Here is a 27,599-nt window from a genome sequence, read left to right as displayed (position 1 = left end):
AATAGGATACTAGTGTGTGTGTGTGTGTGGGGGGGGGGGGGGCTTATAAAGCGAGCATGCCAAAATTCAAGCTGGCTGGAACATTCACACATGCACTTTATATCTATAAACAATATTATATTGCATAACATATAATTAATACTATAATTTAATATCAATAGAAACAAACTAAAAACGTTTTGTTGCACAAAAGTTTTGCTTTCCACATGAGAGGTGATCAGTGTGACCCCCTTTGTCACGGGACACATAGAGCCTGTATTCGTGTTTCTGCCATACATGTTGTAGAGTATCGCAGCTGACTGATGCAATGGCTTCTTTGACACATCCCTGCATATCAGGCATGGCGTGTGCTAAGGGTGGCATGTAGACCATCTTTAACACAAGGTCTAAGGTCTGGTTAACATGAAGATCAAGGAAGATGATCACCATCATCACTACCTACACGGCCAATCCATCCATTTGGTAGTCGCCTATTGAGCACAATGCTGACTTAATTGTGAAAATCATGGGTGTGCCCTGTGCTGCTGGAAGATGAACCCTGGGATTTCCTGTTTCGGCTGCGGCAGAAGCCATGTCTGTAGCGTCCAGGTACAAAATCACCGGGATCGTTCCTCATGGAAAATCAAGGTGCCGTACACTATCCTACAGGTTATAGCGCAAGGCGCATTCACCTCGGGGGAGTCGTCCGTATGTTCCACGTAGACAGATTCTGATGTTATGTTTGGTAACTGTGCCTGAAAGCTGGAAGGCGGCTTCATCACTAAACACTAAAGATTTCATGAAACCATCACTTTCCGTTATAGCCATACTGCAAGGCGTCTTAAAAGGTTGGATATTGACTCATTCCAATAGGGGGTGCTCTGGAGGATTGCTCATTTGCATGGCTTTTCCCCAGGCAGTATTGCATAGCCTATAGAACACTCCACACCCTTGTGGTGCTGTCCACAAGGAGAAACTTTACCCCCGACCATCCAGATCGAAGCTATGGGAAGCAATAATCATCATGTGCACAATAGACGTATAAGGGAAATATATGATAATTACCATATCTAGCAGATGCATGTCACTATTTTTGACATTTTTGCCTGGACTTAGCAGCATTCCAAAACATCTGCAAAGAGAGAGAAGAATAGACAAATAGTGGTGTTCCATTTAGAAAGTAACACATTTTTAACAGATTGGCTAAGAGCAGCAAAGGACAATATGAAGAGACAGGTCAAAAAAGTAAAGTGAACCATACTTAATCAGTATAACACTAAAAGGCATAACGGTATGTATGCACAGCTGGATGGAAGAGATCACATCGGACTTATACATCAGGGCATGTCTATAGACTTTTATGGACCGGAGATATGCCAAAAAATGTGTACTTTAGGATAGCATCTGGCTGTTATGCACCAGTATACTTTTTATCAACGGTATTCGTGTATCTTGATGCCACCAGGAATTCCTGGTGGAGCCAAGATTGACAGGGGGTGACGCCCCCTGAGGCTGCCTAAGAAGCTGTGCAGCCAATCAGCAGGTGCTGTAAGGCCACTAAAGATTTCTTGAAAAAGTAATACAGCGGCGGCCAGTGCGGCGGCTAGCGCTGCAGCCGCGCACCCACATTTGCAAGGAAGTTTCCGTGTGGCGGCCGCCGAACACGGAGCAGACAGCCGGCGGCCAGGGTGCAGGGCTAAGGCGGCAGACTGGTATGGAGGGCTGAGGTGGCGGATGAGTGGGAGGGATACCTCAAATGCTGGCTGGCACTGAGGTGAGACGCTGCACTGTCTGCATACATTTTTCTGCCGGCCGTGATCAATATAATAGAAAAGAAGCAGCATCCACGGATCTTTATCTCAACACTTTAATTATCCAGCATAAAACAACGTTTCAATCTTATAAAGGTCTTTGTCAAGTTCACAGTTGAACTATTATATTGATTTCTGCTCCTTCCGGTTCAAGTGGATCCAGGACTGGCAAAGAAGCGCGCATTTTGTTTGCCCGGTTATTTCCTCCCTCTCGATATTGAGGTTTGGCGTGTGCTGTCGTCTCCCGTTCTCTGGTGGCGTTTTCTGCCGGCCGTGGATGCTTAGGCTGAGAGTTACAGTTCTTCTTAGCCTTAGATTATGAAATGTAAATGCTGGCATGTTACAGCGGTAAAATGGCAGCATTTACAGGTAATAATGTAAGCCTTAACAAGAACTGTAACCCTCAGCTTAACCATCCACGGCCGGCAGATATGTCTCCACAGGCTGCTAGGACCTTCCTAACTTGAGCCAATTGGGAGCTAGGGGTGTGATATGGTCATTCCTCCTGTCAAACCCCGAGCTTCCGGTGGCATCAAGATACACTAATACCTTTATCAACTGTATTCAAAAGTGCACCTGAATATATGACTAAATATACCAATACAAAAGATATCCTGCAAGATTATATATTCTATTCATACCATATTTTTCATTCTATAAAACTCACTTTTTTCGCCCCAAAGTGTGTGTGTGGTGGAGGGGTGGGAGATTAACAATTTATCATCTTCATTTGCATGTACAAGGGCCTCCATAAGCTGTTTGCAGAGCCCAGTGTGCAATTAATCACATGCCAGTTATACACAGCTGCATTGTTCTAATCAGGGATGTTGGCAGAATACAATGTAATCACCTTTAAAGTTCGCATAATCAAGTTATTCCTACTACTATTCAAGTTGCTCATACTACTGTAATAGATTCCATTTATCACAAAGCCATGTTGGATCATTTTAAATGCATCTTGTCAAATTCTGATGGACCCCATAGATTCATATTGGGGTCTGTCCGTTTTCATTCAGTGGTTCCAGTATACTGTATGCCTAAAATTGTGCTACTGACTGCACTCTTACAGGCATCAAACGTGTTGGAGCCCCTAAGGCCATAATGGCATTATGTACAGAACTTTATCTGTGTAAATATTCCTAATTTGCTTTGAAGTCCAGTGAAAACCGCTAAGACACAAGATACATGAATATCCTCCCCCTAAAGATACCACTTCATAAGATCAGTTCTTTTGTAATCCTTATTTGCTACAACATGTGAGCTAGTCAGAAAGTGAGAAGTAGTTATCCCATTAACGGTCTTCACAGCCTGAGCCCACGAGAACGATTAATATTAATACGGCAGAAATGAGGGTTAAAGGTTAATGCATAAGAAAGCAACAACGCAACTACTGAAAACGCTCCCGCTTTCATGTGAACGCTCAGACGAGCGACAAAATAATGAGCAAATGTGCAACACGGACGCACATTAAATGAAGACTAGATAACACGTGTTTAAAAGAATTTCTTTTAATTTTTTTTTTTTTTTACTTCTCCAATGCCGAACAGGAAATGCACAGAATATAATTGGGGTGAGAAGGAGATCAAGGACAGCAGAGCTGACAAATTGATAGCACCGGCTTCCCTGCTTGGAACTTTGACCAGATGAGACAGCTTGGAACAGAGATCTCAGAATAAAACCGAAAAAGTGACATACTCTGAACTCACCGGCCGAGGACCAGCACAACATAAAGAATACCATATGAATGGTTTAGAATCCAAATATTTAACCCTTTATCCTTGGCGATGTGAAAGTATTGAATTCTATTTTATGCCGTAGTGATGTGTGCATAATAATTGTGCCGTGTGCGTAGCGAGAAGTACGCGTACAAAATACACGTATTGTAGTTTTACTAACAGGGTACCAGACGCTGAGTATGCAGCTTTGTTATAATCAACCTTTGTAACGTTTTACAAATATTATACATGCTGTAGACTTTAAAATTGTTGATTTTGTGGGGTTGTAACACTAGACAGGAAATTTTTAACGGTAGCAGCTCCCCTCCATCTCTATTTTCTGCTCATATGTAACACTAGACAGCCTCTTGCATTGCAAAAATAAAACAGAAGAGCTTGTAAACATCATGTGAGTGTTTCTCACTTTACTCTTCTCCGATGCATCGTCTATATATACTTAGGCATACCTGGTTGATAAGGCTACTAGAGATGAGCGAGCATACTTGCTAAAGGCAATTGCTCGAGCGAGCATTGCCTTTAGCGAGTATCTCCCCGCTCGAGACGAAAGGTTCGGGTGCCGGCGCGGGGGAGCGGTGAGTAGCGGCAGTCAGCTGGAGGGAGCGGGGGGGGGGGGGGGGGGGGAGAGGAAGAGAGAGATCTCCCCTCCGTTCCACCCCGCTTTCCCCCGCAGCTCCCTGCCCGCCGCCGGCACCCAAACCTTTTCGTTCGAGCAATTGCCTTTAGCGAGTATACTCGCTCATCTCTAAAGGCTACGATATCCCTTGAGTATCACCTAAATAAAGTGATTACTCATACTATTCATCACTATTAGTAACATTACTTTAACTAATGCCCATAAGGTCTTCTTCACCTAGCGGAGATACGGTGTGTACTTTACAAGTTTTATTATTGCAGGTATCCTAATCCTTTTTATGGGACTTAAACTGATGCCAAAAAAGTGGAGTTTGCATCACTCATTCCGTCCTGGTATTTTTTTTGCATGACAGATTGAAAAAAAAAAACATGGGGGGAAAAGGGTTAAGCCTCAGTTCATGCCAATATTTCTTTATACAGAAAGTAGTGAAGAGTGGAGGATCAGGGCGCACTAGACAACAGGCAAGCAATTCAGTTTCAAGGCAGGAGGATTGATTCAAAGCGACTCTATTGGAAGAGCAACACGGAATAATGCCTTCCGTCTGGTTACCTATAGAAAAGGGTGAACAGAGACTAAATAGATTTGAAACTGGTGCCCAAGCTAAGTGGCAATGTGTGACATCATTAGCCACATCTTCTAGCGCTCCTACCTCCAGCAGTGCAGGATCACCTTGTTCTTTGGAGGAAGGTGCACTAGAAGACAGGACTAATGACGTCACACAGTGCCCCATAGCTGTGGTGCTAGTTTCAAATCTCTGTTCACCCTTTTGTATATGTGGCCATACGAAGGCATAATTCCAATGCCGAAATGTGATGCTCTTCCAATAAAGTCACTTTGAACCAATCTTCCTGCCTTGACACTGAATTGACTCCCTGGTGCCCAGTGTGCCCTGATCCTCCACTCTTCACTTCTTACTGCATTATCTCACGGAGATGGTAACCCCCATTCGGATGGTGGAGGTTACCATATGGCAAAACCAGACCTGGTTAGAAGCTTACTTTGGATCTCTTTTTCTTACTTTAACACCCTACATCCTATAGATTAAACATCTTTGTAGTCAGTTACCTCTACCGGTAGCTGTCAAATATTAGAGACAAACCGAGGTTATTTGCATGCAAAAGGTTATTGGGTCTACAAAGAAAAATCATTCCAAGAACTTTTTATGAAGAGATCAACGACCTCCTGGACACTTCTGTTATCCATCTCTGGAGCCTGGAAAACAGAACAAGGTGACAACTTCTGCTGTACACTAAGGGCAAGCATGTTTGTGACCACAATGCCACCTCACTTTATCGCCCCCATCATAGCCCAGAGTCCCAGGTCAACCTTAGGTCCAATAATGTTCTCATCATCATAGGTTTCTACGATACCATTAATTAGGGTCATTAGAACAGTTGGGCCAAGAATTGCAGCCAAAATACAGACACTGAAATGTGCCAGGATTGTGTCCATCTGAAGGACTCCTTACGCCAACAACAAAAACGGACAATATCGTCATCACTGGGCAAAGCCAAGGGTGGTTTCACATCTGCGTTGGGGATTTCCGCTTTCCTGCTCCGTTTGGGGAGCGTGCAAGAGAAATCCGTGTGGCAGAATGGCTCAGTCTCTGGATGGACCCGAAAAAGCATTGGATGGACCACATTGACTACTTAAATGGGGTTGGTTCAGTTTCTGCTTAGCTGCTCAGCTTTTGGATCAAAGAAAGCACACTCCACGCAGGCTGTTTTCTTGCGGCATTTTGAGCCGGAACTTCGTGCCGACATACTTTTCCTCAATCTTGCCAGACAACAACAACAACAAACAGCGAGCAAACCCAACTGAACAAAGCGCCAAAATGTAACATTTAATTAGCGGTATTAATAGGATGCCCCTCTGATGACAGGGCCGTATATAAATGCAGCAAGAGCATGTAACAATGAATAGGGATGGCAACGAGGGGAGTGATAAAGTATATAAGCAGCTTTATTAAGGCCAATATGATTAATGTTATTCTGCAGATGTAAAGAACCGCCTTATACAATTCCAACTGCGAAATATCTAGAAATCACAATACAATCACTGTAGGCCGCCTTTATCTAGAAAGCCCACAATGCTTTTTACAATGACGACAATATAAAGGCTGGCAGACGAGTAGGCAGAAGGGCGAGATGACATAATCTACTGTATTAGTGACACATACTCAGTACAATTAGCCAGGCTGGTGCTTTATAGAGAACTCTGCTCTTTTACCGTACCCAGATATTTGCATGCATCTCACTTTAATTAACTTCTGAGTATCCGAACTCCAGTTTCCATGGCGAAGCCTTGAAGAAATCAATGAGGAGAAGACAGCTATTTAACCTTTCTTAAAGGGTTTACAACGCCCACACAGGCTCAGGCAGCCATTTTGTAGCTCCAACTCATACTCAGAAGCAGAGGCGTAACTTGAAGCTCCCGGGCCCCGATGCAAAACCTGTAACAGGGCCCCCAATTATAATGCTTTAGTCATAGTACTGGGCTCCCTATATGAAGAAGAGAGGCCTTATGGGCCCCCTAAGGCTCTGGGCCCGAGTGTAATCGCATTTTCTGCATCCTCTATAGTTAGGCCCCTGCTCAGAAGGCTTCAGACTCCACACTGTGAAGCCACTTTATATATAAGGATATAGCAATAATAAGAGGTATGTGTGTGTATCTATCTATCTATCATAGTCTAACCGCTGGATGCCATCTAGTCTCGTCTGGCGTGGGCCTCGTGGGCCATTTCCTTCTCTCTTCTCCACTCCTGCTTCTTTTTTCCTTTCTCTCGTATCCCTTTGTTTCTTCCTTTTTCTTTCTCCTCGCTCTCCCGTGGAAAATACCCCTCTACAGGACGTTATGGATGCTCTTATGAGTCTCAGCTGACTGTTTGGTCAAAGTCGTTTCGCTGATGAGGTGCTCAGCCCACTTTGCGTCCTGTGTTTGTGCCCTGGGTTTTCCTCTATAATATAAACTTAGTCTGACAAGTTATACTCAGCCGTGTTGATTTTCAGTTATCTCAGGGCAGTGTATTATATACCTGCATACAGGTGTTCCTAGCGTTCCTCTTCTTTGTGTTCAGCTCATCAGGCCTGTTCTACAGCCGTCTAGATTTCTCTACCCATAAGCATGTTTGTGATAACATTTTATCATTTTAGATGCGTTTTTCTTTTCAATGGCTGTTTAATAGAGATGAGCGAACGTACTTGGTAAGCCCGATTTCGCAATCCAGCACCGCGATTTTCGAGTACTTCACTACTCGGGTGAAAAGATTCGGGGGGCGCCGTGGGTGAGCGGGGGTTGCAGAGGGAAGTGGGGGAGGAGAGGGGGAGAGAGAGGGCTCCCCCCTGTTCCGCGCTGCTACCCTCCGCTCCACCGCGCCACGCCCCCCGGCGACCCCCGAATCTTTTCACCCGAGCAGTGAAGTACTCGAAAATCGCGGTGCTCGATTGCGAAATCGGCCTTACCGAGTACGTTCGCTCATCTCTAATGTTTAACCATCACCAAGACAGGAATTGTTGGAAACTTTATAAAACTCATGTTAAACTTAAGTTTAAAAATAACATAAAATTACATATTATCTATATATTTTATATAGTAACTTAGTATGTAAGGCCAAAAAAAGATGTCCATCCAGCTCAGCCTATTACTCCTCAATGTTGTTCCAGGGGAAGGCAAAAAAAATATTTATATATATATAAATAAAACACACACACTATATATATATATATATATATATATATATATATATATATATATATATATATATATATATATATAGCAGTGAAGTAAGGAGTCAAGTACAAGATTATATATCTATTACGAAGATTACTAAACTCCATGATATAACTCTCGGGTCAGGATCACTTGTATACGTCAGTTCTAGGAGTTACCTGAACCTGAAGCACAGCTGAGGCCCAATTTGTAAAGGAGCAGTCAAAAGCACAGTTAGGGCTCCTTCACACTGGCGAACGCGATATCGCACTTGCCACCATGTGAAAGCCCCGTGGATGCGTGGTGTTTTCATGTGAAAACAGCCTTGCATCACTGCGGGGATGAAGGGAATCCCCTGCCGCGGCTGGCCTTATTTACCTTCTAGATGTCTCTCCTTAAGGAGAAACGATACCCTTTCTGACCCACGTCTATAGGCATCTCAATAGCCAAGCCAGAAACCTGCTGCACACTGATAAGGGGTAAAAAACCCCAAACAGCTATCTGTGTATCGTTATTCTGACTTTGGCTCACAATTCCCAGTCACTGTCACAAGCCTTCTTCTTGTAGGAATACTGCCTTCCAATAGGTGGCGCTGCAGAGGTATTGTTCCATCTTTCCATTTGCATATTTCTCAGAGGAGCATGGTTGCCTAATAAATCTCCTTACACCTTCTCGGGTGTCTCCTTAAGGAGAAAGCATACCCTTCCTGACCCAGACCAATGGAGTGTAATGCCCCAACATGCTTTTTGTTTCAATATTTCAGTGGAAAGCACAAAGCTGGCCATCTTTGAATCATAAGAGCCTTGAATTACAATCATTGTGTGAACAAGTCTTTACCTAATCCACCCGCACCTTCAATCTAAAAGTCTAGTTTAGAATTATCTCTAAAAACCTCATTTTTATAGTTTTATGTTTCCCTCCCTTGTAAACCTGCCATTTTCTACAGTAATCAGCAGTCCTATAGATCTATACATATATTGCTGCTTTCAGCCCAAACCATCTTTTTACTTTTTACCATTTATTGCTGAAAGAATTTCCACCTTAAAGCTTCAAAAAGGGCAAAAAAAAACAAACCAGCCCATGTAACCATAGGAAAAGGTTAAATGCATATTTTATTCTGCTAGATGCGACTCCCGTATAATTGCGCCTGGCTTTCACGCAATTGGATGAATGCTTTACAGGGCTTTAATTTAACACATCTGACATCTAAATGGCAATTGGATGTGTTCTGTGACTGGATGAAGCAGAAAAGACAAAAACACCTGCTGACTGAAAATGCATTTTACACGGATTACATTATTCTATTTTAATGCTAATCCTTTTTTCGGATGATGAATAAAAATGCTGGCAAATGTTTCTCAGATACGGCTTTCTAAGAATGGAAAGATCAGCCACTTGCTGCTCGTCAGTTAGAGAAGATGTATCTACGCAGACGGTAAACCATTTTTGGAGGTTGACTATTGTTGGAGACAATACTCATCCACAGCACAAAATAGTCGCCTCTCATTGCGATGGTGCAACGGATGCACCTTGTGTGTCAATACTCACCAGGATTCAAGTTTTGTAAACAAAGTCCAGTTGTGGCCAAAAGTTTCGTGACGGAAGCAAACTTTGTTTTCCACGAAGTTTGGTGTTTCAGTTATAGTGGCGATTTGCAATCAGATGAATTGCAAAGTCAAAATGAACTAATTTTTGGATCGAGAACTTTGTGGAGAGAGTTTCAGTTGTTGGGAAGAAAACTTCAAGATGCCCAAGAAAGTTCAGCAAGTGCCAAGACTGCCTCCTCAAGAGGATTCGGCTATTGCCACCTGAGACCGTAAAAGTGGTTCCCCCCTTGGCCTATAAAAGGCTCTCAGATGCTCCTTGTGTGTAGTGACCTCTTCTTCGGCTTGTGTGGAGCTTGTTGACCACCTGATGCCTCTACGACGCAGAGAAGAGATTTCACCCGTTACCAGAATCTGAGAGGGGCGCATTATTGGGATGTAAGAAGCTGGATGGTCGTAACGACGGCTTGTACCCCACCAGGCCGTTCTGACCAGACTGTTAGGTGGTGTTGGGACCTGAGGGCACACAACATGTGACAGGGCTCAGGACGCAGTCACCCTTGACAGACCACCAGTAGAGAGGATCGCCTGAAGCACGAGCAACTCCAACTGTTCTGTTGTCCATCATGCAGAGACAAGTGGCACCAGCGTTGCAGGCCCATATTTTGGAATCATTTCAAGGGGCTTGGCTGAAGGACATTTGGTTTCACGACGCCCATTACACGCACTGCCTTTGACAACCACCCACTGTCACCTCCATTTGTAGGGGTGTCATGAACGATGAAACTGGACGCTGCAGAGTGAAATTGATTTGTCTTCAGTGGCAAATCCAGTTTTAGTTTGGGCACCGATGACTGCCATGACCTAGGGGTGAGCGCCTCAATCCTGCCTTTGCTGTGGAGCCGCAGACTGCCCCCTGCTGGTGTAATGGTCTGGGGGGCCATTGTATACAACAGTTGGTCACCCCTAGTAGTGGTACGAAGGACAATGACAGCTCAGTGATATGTTCAGGACATCCTGCAGCCACATGTGTTGTCTGTCATGGCGGGGCTTTCAAAAGGAATTTTCCAGCTGGACAATGCTTGGCCTCCACAACATTGTCACACTTCTGTGGCTGCCCGGTCGACAAATTTATCACCAATAGAACATGTATGGGACCATCTGGGACTCCAACTTCAATAGCTTATGAGTTTGTATGATCTAGAAGCTCAGTTACAGCAAGCCTGAAGCGATATGCCGCAGGATACCATATGGATCCTGTACGTCTCCATGCCCACCTGTATCACATCTTACATCCAAGCTAGAGGCGGCCCACCAGGGTACTAGACCCTCCCTTCAAGGGGTCAGTTTTCAGCAATAAATTTTCATTTTGCTCTGATATTGCAATCACTAAGGGTGGTTTCACATCTGCGTCGGAACCTCGCGCCAGAGGTTCCCCCACAGATGCAGCTGAAAATACCGGAAGAAAAAGCGCTGCATAAAAGCCGTCGGAAAGCTGCTAGACCCAATTATAGTCAATGCGGTCCGCCGGCGCTGTTCCTTTCCGTTCACAGCCGGAACCGTTTGGCTGCAGGTATTTTACTTTCTGCTCCCTGGACTCAACAGGAAAGCAGAATCCCCATTGCAAATGTGAAACCACCCTTACTTTTATCAATGTTACAATCACACAAAAAGTTTTATTCGATTCTGACAACGCCTTCTAGGTGCTTGATTTCTTTTTTTTTTTTTTAACAATGAGTGTACATAGATGAGCATTTAAGCTTCTTTTACTACTTCCAACTCACACCCACTACTATATAGACAAGATAATTATAACATAGAGCAAAATGACTAACTGTGAGAATTCAAGTAGAGAGCCGCATCAAAGCCCCGTGGAGTGTTCCTATATGTCCATAACAAATTTATGGTATGGTGACCTAAGGTCCACTTTTGCTGATGTCCTTGGGTCAACCATTTCTCTCATGCGTAAAAAAATGGAAGGAGGCCCATTTTTTTTCTCACTTATGTTATAGCCAACAAAAAAGAAAAAAAAAAACAAAGCACCACAAGAAGGTCACATAACTACGGGTGCCAACTAAAGGCCCATTTAGACACAATGATTATCGCCCTCTTTTGAGCGATAATCGTGGTGTGTAACTGCACACACATCGTGCAGTTTTCGTTATCCCGTCGCTCATCATGGTCTTTCAGCGTGCTGAAAGACAACTATGAGCCTTATCAGGGATTCACAGTGATACTATTGTTCCAGCTGTATCCCACTCCCTGATAACGGGCTGGGAATGAAGAACAGAGCGGTACAGCTCTGTTCTCCATACCTATATCGGAGCGCTCGGCTGTATAACAGCCGGGCGCTCCGTGCAGAAAACATCTGGATGCCGCGACACCCCGCTTGTCTTCTGCATTCTCGGCTCCGAGCGCTCGGCTGTTTAACAGCTGGGCGCTCGGAGCCGAGAACAACTGTATGCAGAAGACAAGTGGTGACATACCGCTTGTCTTCTGCATCCTCCGCTCAGAGCGCCGGGCTGTATAACAGCTGGGCACTCGGAGCGTGGTAATAGCTAGATGCAGAAAACAAGCGGGGACACCCCGCTTGTCTTCTGCATCCTCTGCTGGCAGTGCAAGGTGATCGCTCATCTTGAGCGATCATCTGGCGCTGTGAATGACACAATGATGATCAATCAAAAGTCGCTTGAGTGACATCTTTTGAGCGATTATTGTTGTCCAAATGGGCCTTAACAAAACTAAACAAAGAAATGAAGCTGTCAGATGCAATTTGTGAACGCTAGCTTTTTTCTGTGCTCTCATTGACTTGAATGGGCATTTCTAGTTCATAAAAATGGATCAAAATAGGAAATGTCATGTTTTTTTATTAATTTATTTTTACAAAGACCATCATCTAATTGACTGTAATGGATCGGTATAGTTCGCTGGTCTGTTATCTATAGCCACGAACCGAACATACACTGGTGTGAATAAGCCCAAAGATAGAGAACCTCGCGCTCCACCTGATGCGTCTCCTGGAACCGCATGTAAACTCACCTGAACTACAACTTTAAAACTAGACTGCAAAAAAGAAGAAAGCAAAATAGCAGCAACCCACACTAATTCCTAGCCAGCCTGCTTCCTCCATACTCTATAAGGGACAAAGGTAAATATCCCAAACTACTGTCAGCTAGCTTCTAGGGTTTCATAAGGGAACGGAACGCTACAAAATACTGTATAACTTCCCGCATGCTAGCGGTAAGAATGTGGCACAACGTTATCACAGAGGACTCTGAATAGGAATGATGGAACTCTCTGGGTTCTATTGGCCAAAGAATATTTTGCAGCAGTAGATTCAAATCAGCACGACAAAGCGGCAATAATGTATTGTGTGAGTGATAAATATAGCAGCAGCCGTATATTAGGAATAACAATCACAGGACTCCACTTATTAGTCATTGGATAAGTACGTCTGTGCGATAAGTACTATACAATACCCCCACCTGCTGGAATACTAACATATATGCCTGACGCTTTAGAACCCAGCACAATCACTTGGCACTGCATGTCCAATAGACAAAAGGAGAAAAACAATGAAGAACATCACTGAGCAAAGAAATCATGTTAGTAGATAACAATGTAACCATTACAGAAAGGCATTATACCGCCCCTTCGTTACACTAAACTAGGTTTTTCAGGTTGTAGTAGTTATACTACTATTAATATTAAGGGAAAGTTATACGTCAGTGTTTAGTCTCTTCACTTGAAGCGTATTCACATGGTCGATTGTTGCGATTTTGGACCAAAAAAGACTGGTCCATAATTCCACCTTCATTTTTTTGCTTTTTCTTTTAAGTTCAGAGCCATTCAGGTCTATGGCTGCACTCAAAACACAATGCATTTGCATGAGATGATTGTGATCCGTTTTTGATGCATGTAACCAAGGGGACCATAGAAAAAAAAGATGACCAGGAACTGCAGAGCCTGTATATTTATGTGGTTTTTATTTATTTTTTGTTTAAGCGCGTAAAGAAAACAAACTATGGAAATCGCGCATGACAAATCGGAACCCTTCTTACAGACCAAAAATCACATACGCCCGTGTGAAAACATGCTTAGGCTGAATTCACACCGCCAGATGCAATTCTGGTCAGTGAACGTTTTATGTATGAGTTTAAGCCCTTTTCATGCCTTTTTTCTTAACTTTTTATAGGATTTTCACATGCGATTTGCATCTGTTTTTTTTTACGCGTCTTAAGAAAATTGCAAGGCTCTGGACCTTTTGTTCATGTAATGCTCAAAGTAACGTGTTAAACGTGCATCGTATTTGCACAGCATGCGAGTCGGATCCATTTTTTGAACACTCCCATATTTAAAAAAATGGGTGCTTGTTCAACAATAACCACAAAAAAAAAAAAACTAAAAAAAACAGGACATGCAGAGATTTTTCAAACTCTGATATTGGTCCAAGTGAAGGGTTCCTTTTCCGTGCGAGTTCTGTCCATTTGGTACTCGTGTTCTAAAGGCTGTGTGAATAAGCCCTCACATTGTTCTTACTCCAATAACAGAATGCGGGGCCGTACAATACATTCTAGCTCTATATGTCTGTAGACGCCTTACACTTAGTCCTGACCCGCTTACGTATTTTGCGCTGTATTATACTACATTTTTGCTTCTCCACAACCCCGTGATCAAAAGCCAATTTGAGGGCATTAGAATAATTCATATGGAAATAGAGAGCGGCACAACAAACACACAGAACGAAAACTGCATGTTAGTACGTTCTGTTTTAGTCCCAGTCCTTCTCATTTTAAAGCGGTTATCGGGACTTAAAAGGCGTCATCTGAGTACGGACGATTTTTTTTTAATGGTTCCAAATGTGTTAAAACAATAAAAGCAGTGGTGATCACCCGCTGATTTCCTCAGCGATCCAGCGTTGCAGCTTTTGCGGTCCTTTTAGTCTTTGTCTACTAACTGATACCACTTGACTGCTGCAGCCAATTAGAGGCCGCAGCAGTCACATGGTGCTCTTTTTGGCATAACCGCTCAGACGCTGGGAGCCATCATGTCAGGAAACCGGCATGTGACCACTGCAGCCTCTGATTGGCTGCAGGAGTCAGGTGGCATCCGTTCGTAAACAAAGACCAGGAGCTACACCGCTGAATCGACAGGGAAATGAATGGATGAGCATCACAGCTTTTATTGTTTTAACACATATGGACCTTTTTTTTTTCTTTTTTTTTTTGTTTTAAGGAAATTGGCCTCCATCCTGGACAACCCCTTTAAATATTGATGGTCTATCTTTAGGGCAGGCCATCAATAGCAGATCAGTGGAGGTCCAACACCCGGCATCCCGAACCAATCAGCTATTTAAAGAGGCCGCATTGCTCAGGCGAGTGCTGTGGCACCACATCAATTGATAAAATGGCCTTTCTGCAGCTCAGTCTCAATTAAACGAGTGGGATTGAGCTACATTAACAAGTACTACCATACACAATATACAGTCCTGCACCTGGTATTCAAAACCGCAGATCGGAGGGGGTGCCGGGAGTCGTCCCCTACTGACCTGATATTGATGATCCACCCCAACTTTTGCCATTGATGAATGACAGGTCATCAATAGATGATCGGTGGGGTCCCAATGCTTGGATCACCGATGCCGCTGTCACTGCAGTCAGTGCTTGCTGACTCTGCTATGGTCAGCAGTTTGTTTAATCCTCTGATCATGGTAAGAGCAGCAATGGGAATGGGCTGATCCATGAGGATCTGAGTGGCAGTCCCGACTCCCCACCAATCAATAGCAGAAGTTACATATGCTCTAGAATACCCCTTTAAGTCCCAGCAAAAGGTAGAATTACTAAAATATTAGCAACCAAGCATTTGCATTTCTAAATTAATGTTGCTGCCTGCACTAACTACACAGCAAGCAGATATTAACGTAACTGTAGGTGGGTGGTTAAGGGCACAAAAAGGTGTTTTGGTTTTTGTTTTTTTAAAAAAAAGGGTTTTATCACCACAATGCAAATTTTGTACTGCCCCCAAAAAATTTCTTAAGTGGCTATATTGACAAAAACCATCATGCAGAAAATCTGCACGGAACGTTCGGATCCGCAAAGCGAGGCATTTCCTTTGAGAAGTAGCACTGGCTTCTCTGCACACTAAAGGGTGCTACTTGGGTTAAAGAGGTTGAACAGAGCATGTGTGGGTGCCGATCGCTACCAAGCATGAGTGTGCAATAGCTCATGGCTGCGAGCGCTGCATTTCCAGCCAAGGTAACTGGTCCGTAATGTACATGGCATCTGCGGATGTGGCAAAAACGTGTGTGACGGGCGTGGAGATTGGAGAAACGGGGCAAAAAAAAAAAAAAAAAAAAAGAACACAAAATTGGAGGCAACAGGGAGTACAATTCATTTGGATAAAGGGTTTTTTTTATGATAAAACCCCTTTAAACTTCTGCTTCAAAACAGTGTTATGCAATATGTTCAGCCGATCTCCACCGAGGTCTTTTTGACAAGAAACGAGGCAAGGGATAAGAAATGGCAGAGCAACTTCAAAGCAGAGACAGATTTGTGCCGAGAAAGTCGATGGAGAGTAGGTGCTGCTAGTCTGGCGCTTTGGTTGACTCAAGACCATATGAGCGCTTCCAGATAGAGTGGCAAAGATCTGGAAAAGCTAAGGTTCTGGCGCGGCCCTCTCATAGGATGGGGACTTGAAGTTAAATTTGACAGTATGCACATTCTCTAGTAAAAGTTACTTCTATTCAGCACCAGCAAGTGTAACTAGGTAGCTTCGAGGTAGGTAGGCTGCTGCCCAAGCTAAACGGCTGGTCGCCCATAAACGGATGCTGTGGAGACTTTTCACACATCCACATGTATGTAATCCAGCTGTCTGATGAAGAGGTCTGCGTACCTTGAAACACGTTACACTTGCTGGTTGTGAATAAGACTCGTTTTAATTTATGAAACACCTACTCCATCAAATTTTAGACAAAGTCCAAGCTCCACCAGAGCCTTAGCTCTTTCACTTTTTTTTTACAAGAATAGCAATATACAGAATGCAGCGATACTGTTCCCCCATCAAGGCTCCAACGCAGATAGCTGCTGCAGGCTTCCGTGTCCTCCGGCATGCTGACAGAGCAGTGCTTTCCAGGTAGCACGCTAATGCTCTGTTTGGTTAATTAAGCACCATGTCAGCCAATGAGAGCCGGCGCTCAATTAACCAATCACAGACATTTATTGAAGGACAGGTTTTCATTTGCTGATGCGGCGCTCGGTTAACCAATCAGAGCATTAGCTTGCTGGAAGCAGGATATTCAACCCCCGCTACAAGGAATAACTGCTCTGTCAGCGTGCCAGAGGACATGGAAGCCTGCAGCAGCACCACAGCCCAGCGGACCAACCCAGGGGACCCGAACGCCGGCTGCTAGGCGAGTATTGTTTTTCTTTTTTTCACATGTAGTTTACCTAGGGCTTATTTTTGGGGTAGGGTTGGGCTCGTTATCAGGGTAGGTCTTATTATTGGGGAAACAGTTGCTGTCCCAGTGATGATCGCTCCTGTGCTTTCACACAGGAGCCATTAATGCTCAGTGAATGGAGGCGGAGCGGGTCGGAGATAGTTTCCGCCTGCCTCCATTCACAGAAAGCAGGCAGACGTTCATAGATGAACATCTGCCTGCTCACAGTCTGATCATAGTTTTATTTTTATGCTTGTACAAAATGATAGATGAATGATAACCGAGCAAATTATCGTTTAGTCGCTGGAAGCATTTATACTGAACGATAGAAGAATCATTCATATCATCATTCACACGATCCAGCAAGAGTCTGAATGATAATTCTGCATAAAAGGCCCCTCCTTTGGAATATACAGTGAACAAAAGGAAGTATGGGAAACCTCGAATACATTGATGTGCTATAAGCAAAAATTACAAGCCGGGTTCAATTAACACTATATGCTACAAACTGGATAACCCTTACATAGAGACAGTAGTAGAAGGTCTACATTGTGTCCATTTTACTCACCTTTCCACTACTAGTTCCTTGTTTGACAACTGCTGGATAGTTATGACAACTTTCTTCTCCAGAGCTTGCTTTAGTTTGAAGAACAGTTTATCTCGATCTTTCGGCACTGGGCTGTTAGGGCAACAAAACACATTTTCAGTTATACCTTGCAACAAATGTAGCGATATTCATTCATCCAATATTCATTCATGGTGCCTTCCTTCTATCTTAGGTTTCCCGCAGGTACACTTTGGACCAATAGAGGTGAGCAAAAGACAACCGCAGATGTCAAAAATTAACCAAAACCAAAAAGAGGCAAATCTCCTACTTTCAAAACTACACCAACAAAGTAAATAACGTAACCATATAGTGTAATAATCCGTAACCCGGGGGAGTTTGAGAGCCTCGTGTGGTGTTAAGGCAGCAGAATGCAGTCCTAAGCTCTCACTCGCGACCTGAAGGTTGCGAGTTCAATCCCTGAATGGTTCAGGTAGCCGGTTCAAGGTTGACTCAGCCTTTCATCCTTCCGAGGTCGGTAAAATAAGTACCCAGCTTGCTGTGAGGGGTAAAGACGACAATGGCAAACCACCCCGCAAAAACAGTCTCCCAAGAAAACGTCACGTTGTGACGTCACCCTAGGAGTTGGCCAGGACTCGTTGCTTATCTGCCCAAGAGTTTACAAAAGTCTTGGTTCAAGCAAGGTTAGGGTCAGAAGAAATAAAAGAAACAAAAAGGCCCCCTCTAATATGGAACACAGCAAATCTTTCTTAGGCGAGGGTGCCTAATTTTCTGCACAGAAATGTGGACGAGATTTGCAAAAAACGCACTGAAATTGACACGCGGCACGGAATTAAAATCCGCGGCATGTCAATTCTTTCCGCTGTAGCTGCTATCCTCTCTAGCTGCAGCGAAAAGATAGCCGTAGCGGAATGCCCATGGCGAAGCCATTCCAAAACCCACGGGTTTTAAAGCTGCATTTCTCCAGCGGAAATCTCGCGGAATTTCCGTGCGAGATTTCCGCAAGATTTCGGTCCCATGTGACCCCAGCCTTAATAGTATTGATTATTTACACTTTTCTAGCAATAGTCCACACAAGAGATAAATAAATCCTGGAAGGATGTACAGACTGGCAGGTTCCACTTAAGAATAAGCCCACCCAAGCCCTTCACAGATTTGTGGTTTCCATACCTTAGACCAGTGATGGCGAACCTTTTAGAGACCGAGTGTCCAAACTGCAACCCAAAACCCATTTATTTATCGCAAAGTGCCAACACGTCAGGGGGCGGGGCTTATCACAGCGTATGATTTTACCCCCGTCGTTCTAAAAAGGACAGGGCAGCTTCAAAATAGACAGCGTGCAGATTTTGACTGCTTTTTGGATGTGGAAATACTGCAGAATGTCCTCAGCGGAAATTTATGTGGAAAATTCTGCAGCATTTCCGCATCCAAAAAGCAGTCAAAATCTGCACCTTGTCTATTTTGAAACAGCCCTGCCCATTTCCACCACATATAAACATCCCCCAGCAGCCCCAGCGGTAATAGTGACCCCCACATCACAGCGGCCCCAGCGGTAATAGTGACCCCCCCCCATAGCGATAATAGTGACCCCCACCACACAGCAGCCCCAGCGGTAATAGTGATCCCCACCCCCAGCGGTAATAGTGACCCCCACATCACAGCGGCCCCAGCGGTAATAGTGACCCCCACCCCCACAGCAGTCCCAGCGGTGATAGTGACCCCCACCCCACAATGGCCCCAGCGGTGATAGTGACCCCCACCCCACAGCGGTGATAGTGACCCCCACCACACAGCAGCCCCAGCCCTGGAAGCTCAGCTCCTCTTCTGGTGAGTGATGGTCCTGGCATGCATATTAACTTTTTCTTTCCCACTTCTGCCTCAATAGGTAATTCCCAGCAACCTGATTGGTTGTTTGGGTTGGCTGATTCACCAAACAACCAATCAGGTTGCTGGGAATTGCTGATTACGGCAGAGGTGGGGAAGAAAGAGTTAATACGCTCCCGGCACACACTGTTACTTCAGTGTGCTTCCGGATGCTTCCCCCTCTCGGCGGAACCAAGTAGTAGGAGACGTCGGGGCAGGGGGGAGGGGGATTCCAGCTGCACACTGAAGTCAGTGTGTGCCAGGTTCAGCGCGGCTAGCAATGCCGTTTGTGAATGCCGGCAGGGGAGCTGCGGCCCCTGCTGGTATTCACAAGTGGTGAGCAGCCGATGGGGCGCGTGCCAGTAGGGAGGGCTATGCGCGCCATAGGTTTGCCACCGTCGTATGCCATAGAGGCAATTGCAGGAAATTTCCTAGGACTGTGTCTTTAAAACCGTTGCAACATTTGTTTGCTTTCCCTCTTGTAAGAACAACAGATTTGTTTGGTTTTTTTCTTCCTTTTTTGACATTTGCTCCTTTAAGAAGCGGCCTATGCACCGATCTGGAGAAAAGGCAGATGCTACCCTAATAGCTCCGCTACCATCTAATAATGTCTAACCAGAACATGATGTGCTCTTATAAACCTCTTTGTTTGAGCTCATACTGTGATTCTTGTATTGAAGTGCGATTTGACAGTGACTTGCTGAAACAAGGAAACATGTTGTGGTGAGACTACAGCTGCTTATCCTTAAGACGCAAACACCCGCCGAATAAAAGAGCTTTTCTGAATCATCTATTTTTAAAGCTTTTCACAACATTTTTATTTGAAAGCAGAATGGGCAATTTTCCATCCAGGCTTGTGAATACCGTGATGACAGCCATTGTAATCCGTGACTGTGACATTAGCATGTCAAATAGACAAGGCCCTGGGAAGCCATAATTACGGAAGAGAAAAAAAACAAAAAAAAACACGTTTTTTTTTTTCAAAAATAGCTTCTTAAGCTCGTTTTAAGAAAGAAGTGACTAGTCATGTCAAAGAATTATGCGCTACAATATCAATGGGAACTGTGGTGAGGTAGGGAATTCTACGGCATGCTTAGATGTAAGGATTTTCTCGCATCAGATGAAATATATTTCATTTAGGGTCAGAATGTTCAGAACATATAGGACACTTTTAACCCCCCACAACGACCTTCGGCCCCGAACATTCACTCTGAAATACTACTAAAATCCACCAAGAGACAGATCAGTTCACTGAGGCATCAGGTTACATGCTACACTCAGATGTCTATGGAGAGGATGAGGAGGATATAGGGAGAGCAGACAGAAGCAGAGAGACCTGGCTGCTGCTCTTAGTAATTGTTTTATATCATGCAATTGCTGGATTCACATTCATACTGCTCAGAACTAGCGTGTAATGTCCCGCTGCTGCTTCTGAGGGTGTGCTACAGAGAAACAGAAAGTAGAATCTACTCTTCTCTCTATGCTCAGAGTTTAAGAGACATCAGAGTTTATACCCATCAGCTACAGAAAAACTGGCAATTAGAGATAGAGCCTGCAGAGGAGAGATCTGTTGAAAATTTTCATATACACATTATATTATGGCCACACGCAACAGCTTATTCTGAAAAGTCACCTGAAACAACAAGTGCACTTTAAGAACTATTTTTCTGAAAAAAATAACATAAAAATTCTGAAGTCTTGCCCTTTTCACTTTGGCCACTGAGCCTCATAATAAGCTGCAACTTCCTGTTTTGTAGAGGCCACATCCCAGTAGTTCTCATTTTTACAGGCAGTATTACAAATGGAGGGTAATATCTATATATAGGGGATATAGGCTCAGATCATCCACAATAGGTGATTGTCACAGCTCACCTCCTCCGCATCTCTGCACAGTAACCTCTGGACAAGTCACAGAGCATGCCCACAATACTCTCCTATATAACTCAATGGACATCTTCAGACTACAAGCTCCTATGATGCATGTGGCTGCTATAAAGCTTATACCTTATTAGGTACAGAAAATTAAATTTAAAAAAAACAAACTAATAATGTACAATCAGAAAATAAAAACTAATGAAAAAAGGAAGAAGAAAAAGAAAAAGGATTATAGTGCACCACTTGGTTTTAATTAATATAAAAAGAAATCTAGTTGATCTGTTTCCCTTTAATACGGTCCCATTTGATGTCTCACAAGGTGGATCTGAAGGGAGTCTACATGACAGCAGCACGTCTGATCCGATTCTACTTCAATCTGTCACTGATAGCCGTCATGGAAGAAATCCCTCCCCTTCGCTACAGACGACATCTCTAATATACCCCGCTCCAAGTGCAGCGTACACCATACGTTCCTTTCTTGAAAGGCTTAAACTGCCTGAGGGGCTACACCTTGGGGAAAAGAAATTATGAGCCGAGAACATGAAACATATTGTGGTATACATAAACAACAAGTACCTGAAATTCCCTTTTCCGTCATCCTCCTTCACCTCAAGGGACACTGTGAATGTGAACGCATCACTATCTGGCGTTGGCAGGAAGGAATCCTTTACATCTGCAGTTTGCTTTGCTGAGCGCTTGAATGCCGTAAAGAAGCTGTACAGTATCCTACATACCTATGGGGGTAAACAGAAAAGTAGTCAATGACCAAAACAGCACATTTTTCTATAAACACTGTCAATGGAAACATTTCATGTTACGTCACATTGCATTGAGTGACAGAAGAAAAGCCAACGTTAACGTCTGCATTAGTAAATACTTCAATTTCCCATAAAATAACACTTTTTTTTAAAAAAAAGGCACTCAATTTTTTAGACAACTTATGTTCATCTAATAGCCTGCATGTCTCATCAACATTGTAAAACACTTGGATGAAAATTTTAGTTGTTCTATGACGGTAAATCAAGTTTGAAGTGGCTGCCACTAGGGATCTCCTTTCCAGACGCTCTGCAATCCACTGTCTGTTGTTAGGTATTGAGCTTCTGTAGTTATTGGAACTTTTCTGAGCTGTGGGGGAAGGGCAAATTCACAGGCTGCTTCCAGCACTCACAGACCGACTGATCTGTTTGCACAGTGTCTGTAATCTGCACTACTTATGCAACTCCTTGTGTTACAGTACACGTCTCTCGATCTCTTATGTTGGGTTTACCATTTGGCCAGAGTGTCTTTGAATTCTTCAAATATCCTGGGACCGGGCATACGGATACCACCTCTCTGTGTGCTCACACTCCCATAGAGGTTAATGGCAGTGCACATGCAGAGCCTTCCGAAAGAGTCAAGGGCCACCTCAGAAATGGGGAGCTGAGTAAGTATGAAAAGAGACTCCCTTGACTCAGTGGCACTTAAACTATAAGCAACATAACTTGGTTTATGGTGCCAATAGTTGGATCCTGCCACAGAGTTCATGCTGTCAAAACATCGGGCAGCAGGATTCCGAGACAGGAACGTACAGCGAGCCCATGTATCTCCCATTGTGAAACACTGCAGGGTTTAAGAACAAACAGACTTTGAAATAGTCATTCCAACAGGGGTCATGGGGGCTGCACAGCACCAGCCCCACTCCATCCGTATCATCTAATGACAGCTCACCGCCCTACACAAACAGGGAGAGAACTGTCACTCTAGATAAAGAAAAGCCGGTAAAGTGCCGGCCCCATGACTCAGGGTTTCATTTGGAATGAATATTGGCAGACTCTTTAAAGAGACTGTCAACTACTTTTAGCCTTATAGGTTGAGCTTATGGGCTAAAAGTAAGTGACCCCACTGAGTCCGGGCAAGTGAGTGTTATACTTACTTTCCTCATTGTTCCCCCAATGTCAGAACGGGCAGACTACTTAATGCAGTGAGCGGCGGCTTCCAGCACCGACACTGGGGGAACAACAGGGAAGGCAAGTATTACACTTAATAATAATAATAATCTTTATTTGTATAGCGCCAACATATTCCGCAGCGCTTACATAGACAGGGGGGAATACAGAAAGACAAAATACAAACATTACAGAACCAGGGTTACATATAGTAATCAGTTGATGGAAACAATAGGGGTGAGGGTCCTGCTCCAACGAGCTTACATACTACAAGTAATGGGGTGATACAGAGGGTAAAGGGGCTGGAGATGTGCACAGTATGGCGAGGTGGAGAGTGAGCGATGCTATACACATAGACAATGGTCAGACATTTAGCCGTGTGACGGCAGAAACGGTGTGACTGCAGGAGCGGTTTATGATGGCTAGCAGCAATTGCAGTCAGTAGGTCAGGGAGAATGTTATCAGGCGGAGTACAGAGGGGTTTGTTTAGGGAATGCGGTATGCCTCCCTGAAGAGGTGCGTTTTTAGAGCACGCCTGAAGTTCTGCGAGTCCTGGATTGCTCGGGTAGCCTTTGGTAGTGCGTTCCAGAGGACCGGTGCTGCTCTGGAGAAGTCTTGGAGGCGGGAATGAGAAGTTCGAATGCCGACACTTACATGCCAACACTCAGCGGGTCACCTACCTTTAGTCCATAAGCTCAGCTTATAGGGGTAAAAGTTGATGACAGAGTCTCTTTATGGGTAGGTTCACGTAGAGCAAAATTTCTGCCATGGATTTTGCTGTAATTCCACTGCAAAATCCACAAGTGTTACATGCGGATTATTGGGGAATTCTGCTGTAAAATTCACTTCATGCATTGCAAAGGATGAAATTTGCACCGAAAATCTAAGCATAAATTGACATAGCGTGGATTTCAAATTCGTACGACAAGTGAATTCTGCAGTACGTTTTACCTAGCATATGCAAAAGATTTCTAAAAACCTCATTCACTTTGCAGCTACTATAAAATGTTGCATTTTCACCCCGAGTGGCCGTAAGGACCTGTCCACTTTCCTGACTTGTCCGTTTTAGTAAATACTTGCATTCTTCAAGAAACAAACAAAAAATAATAATTCTGGAGCCTCTGAGGCTCTTTTACCACTCCTGCACTGTGCTATTCCTCTTGGAAATTTATGAATAAATTGACAAGTGGGCGCTATTGTAGTGACCCAGAGTTAGGGTCCCTCCAGCACTTTTGGTCTGTTCATCTTTATGTGAAAGTTAGCCTGCGTTTCGTATATGTGTTGGGGTCAACTAGCTGTGCGAGATTGTTTTTTTAAGGGGTTAGGGAGGAGCCAAGAAGAGGAAGAGAGTAAGATGTAGTTGGTGAAGGAGGTGGTGTGCGCTAAGGTCAGCGGCACTGATGCTCTTGCCGGGGCGCAGCCTTGGTCCAGTCTCACATGCCAGGAGAATTATGCCCGCTGAAAACTGGAGCTCAGAGGACGCAACCTGGGGGGAAACGTTAGAGTCTGGTTGTCACACACTCCCCCGCTGAACTGCATCGCCAAGGAAGGAACAAAATACACTACAGCTAGCACAGGGTGCTGGGAAGTAAGAGATGAGAAGAAGGAGCGTTTGAGAATTCTTTGCAAGACGGGAGTGACTGCCTCAAGAGAATGTCCATCAGATAACTATAACTGAGGATGTGTGCACCTTGAGGGGGGGGGGTGGTAGAAAAAGAAAACGAAAAGTGTTAAAGAATCCTGCGCTCCTAGGATAGCTGTAGAATAATAGATTACAGTATACCATCAAAAGTTCCCCCAACAGATCAGCTGATACTTCTTTTGAAGGAGGGGGATATGCATTTGTAGGATATGTCACTACTAGGAGGGGGCTTCTTTGAGCCATATCCCTCTCCTTCAAAGTAAGTGTCATCAGATCCATTGGGGATCCTTTTGATGGTATACTGTAATCTATTCTACGGCTATCCTATTTTATGCACTGGGGAGAGCCGCTCTTTCTAGAGGTCCCCCAGTATCCGTGCAGCTCTCCTTATTCAAGTGGATGCTACTAGCATAGGACACAGCCTATCGATCATTATCTGAAGAACCACAGGTGAGGCACCTGGAGACCTGAGTTGGGTCCAGATGTCCACACCAGGTGAGCATAGACATTTGCACCCTAAGGCGCTTTCCAATTTTTTATATATTGGGGGGGGCGGGGGGGAGAACTCTCTGTTTTTAAGTGTTTTAGAAAGGTGTGCAATGGAAGAAAGCATGTCAAGAAATGTGGTACTTAATTTGATTAAGAGCACTTGTTTCTCATTGAAAAGCAAAAGAACTTATTTTGTATTGGAAAATCAAAAGTTGAAACGTGAGTAAAAGAAAACAGAGTGCCTCTGATTTTGAAAGACATTGTGGTTGTAGGCTCATTTATTTACTGCAAGTGACTCGTCACTCATCAAGGGGCACTGGCGTCACGAAGACTATCTAGAACTAATCCTCGGTAGTAAGGACTGTTAAATATTATCCCCTCCAAGCGGCTAAGCTGGGATGTACTTCAGCTCTCAGTAGAGGAGACGTTAGTGCCACTGTCAACCATCGCCATCTTGTACCCTGCTGTCTCCACGGCTAAAGGCTAGGCTCTCGGTCGCTGCAGGGCAGACCTTGGCATCACAAACAGGATGATACCTCCACGCCAGGTGTGTCAAGTTGCCAGGTGAATTGAACTTGTCAGTTTTCAATTTCCGCCTGTGTTAGACTTAAAAAAACAAAAAAAGGGAGGAAGAAAAGCGACTGGCCCTGAAGCCCTCCAAAGGGGTGGCCTTGTCTAAGGAGGAGTTATCGACAACTACGGGACTGAGTGCTGTGGCTGTTAATGCGGAATCTGTGGCTACTGCCTCTACCGCAGCGGAAGAAAGAGACTGAAGGTGTCAGCTCTGTACCACCTATACGGGATTTGTTTGGTCTCCCACCGTGGATCTTAATTCACAGGGACAATATGGAGACTCGATAGGCTATTCCGGAACATTTATTGCCCTTTGTGAAGGAGTACGAGGATGACAAATTCTCGTTTGTGTTCCGGGGGAGACCGGAAAAATTACTCGAAAGGTCTGCCTAATATCATCACCCCTGCTGAACAGACTGGTCGGAGTGTTCTCTCAATTCTGGAGTCCATGTTGGGACCGTGGCAGCAGTATACAAGTCTTCCACCACCTCCAGCTGTGGATGAAAGGGAAATGCACAGAAGAGGACTTAGAGGTGAGGAGATGGGCGTGCCCTAGTCCATCCTTGTGTTCGCCAATTGGAATCCATTCATGGGAAAGCAACCTGGCTCCCACCGGTTTCAGTACTAAGTCAGATTCAGAGGAGCCCATGCGACCTAACAGGGTTACGTGGTGCTGAGGACTAAGTGAGACGTTTTGGACATTTATGTTGGTTGCTTTGGGACTGCTATACTTAATGTATGCTGCTCCTGAAGAAGAAGAATTTTGTTTTGCATGCTAACGGTTATTGTTTTGCAGGAAGGTGATAGAGTCCTTGTTGATTATTTGCTGGGATAGTTGGTGTAAAAACGGGTCCTAACATTGATAATAATATATATAAGAATGACTGTGCAGCAGTGAGTATGGTGGTGTGTTATAGTTGTACCGGAGATAACGTTTTATGTGATTTGAATGCTTAGACTAAAAGGGGTGTCTAGGTGGAGTCTTGTCAGTGAATTCCTGTTAGAAACTAAAGCTACTTAATTAAATTAGAACTCCAGTGTCTGCTTGTGTCTCGCTGACAGTCTTATTGTTGCAAGAGTACATCCCCATTTCCATAATAGTGGTCTCGGCTGGGGGTGTTAATAAAGTGCCCACCACCCAGTTTGAGCAGGGGGTAGTGAAGGTCATTCCACTTCCACCCATTTGCAAGCCACCTAACTATTTACTCTTTTCCATCCTAGTGTCAGTAACAGTGTGTTTTCTATGAAAATCTTTGGGGAGAAGAATTATGTGAGGACCCTTAGTGTAGGCTGGTGCATCCCGATTTCTGCTTGGCTCAGCAGCAATCTTTAAATGGGACTGGCCAGTCCTCTTGTTTGTTGCACGCTGTCTTGAATTACAATCTGACACAGGAAGTGAGATCCCAGGAATAGTATACCGGGATGGGTTAAATGCTTTGTAATAACCAAAGGGGGTAGGGTGTGGCGGTACTGCCCTGCACTCTCCAGACTGGGTTAGTGAATATTGTAGTTTCCAGCTTATTCTTAGCTGTTGATGATGTAAGGCCCTTTTCACTGAGAGGTTGGGAGTCTCGGTAATGGGTCAGCACACTGAGGAATTCCTGCCTCTGACTTTGTCTCAACTTTAGAAAAACGCTGAGGTCGGCTTTAGTTAAGTAGGGGGGGGGGGGGGGGGGGGGAACTGTTGTGACCACCATCTTGTATGCCACTGAAGGCCTGGCTCTCGGACGCTGCATCCGTCCCTTTGTTAATGAGACATGTCTCTACACAGTCTGTCTAATTAGACTGTATGGGACCACATCCTGTAGAATGGTAAAACA

At 44.3% G+C, this 27,599-nt stretch overlaps 1 protein-coding gene across 1 annotated transcript in view; it reads right to left on the bottom strand.

The window, feature by feature from the left end:
* The window catches only part of RABGAP1L (RAB GTPase activating protein 1 like), a 332,919-nt gene that overhangs the window by 255,296 nt on the left and 50,024 nt on the right, over positions 1–27,599 (bottom strand). Inside the window, exons 6-8 of the mRNA XM_066597506.1 lie at positions 21,727–21,884; positions 17,416–17,526; positions 1,045–1,111 (exon numbers count right to left, since the gene is read on the bottom strand). Coding sequence (XP_066453603.1) covers positions 1,045–1,111; positions 17,416–17,526; positions 21,727–21,884 — 336 coding nt within the window. The remainder of the gene's footprint in view (positions 1–1,044; positions 1,112–17,415; positions 17,527–21,726; positions 21,885–27,599) is intronic.

Source organism: Eleutherodactylus coqui, chromosome 3 (assembly GCF_035609145.1).
Source record: "Eleutherodactylus coqui strain aEleCoq1 chromosome 3, aEleCoq1.hap1, whole genome shotgun sequence".
Classification (NCBI taxonomy): Eukaryota; Metazoa; Chordata; class Amphibia; order Anura; family Eleutherodactylidae; genus Eleutherodactylus; species Eleutherodactylus coqui.
This window is presented reverse-complemented; position numbering and strand designations above follow the sequence as displayed.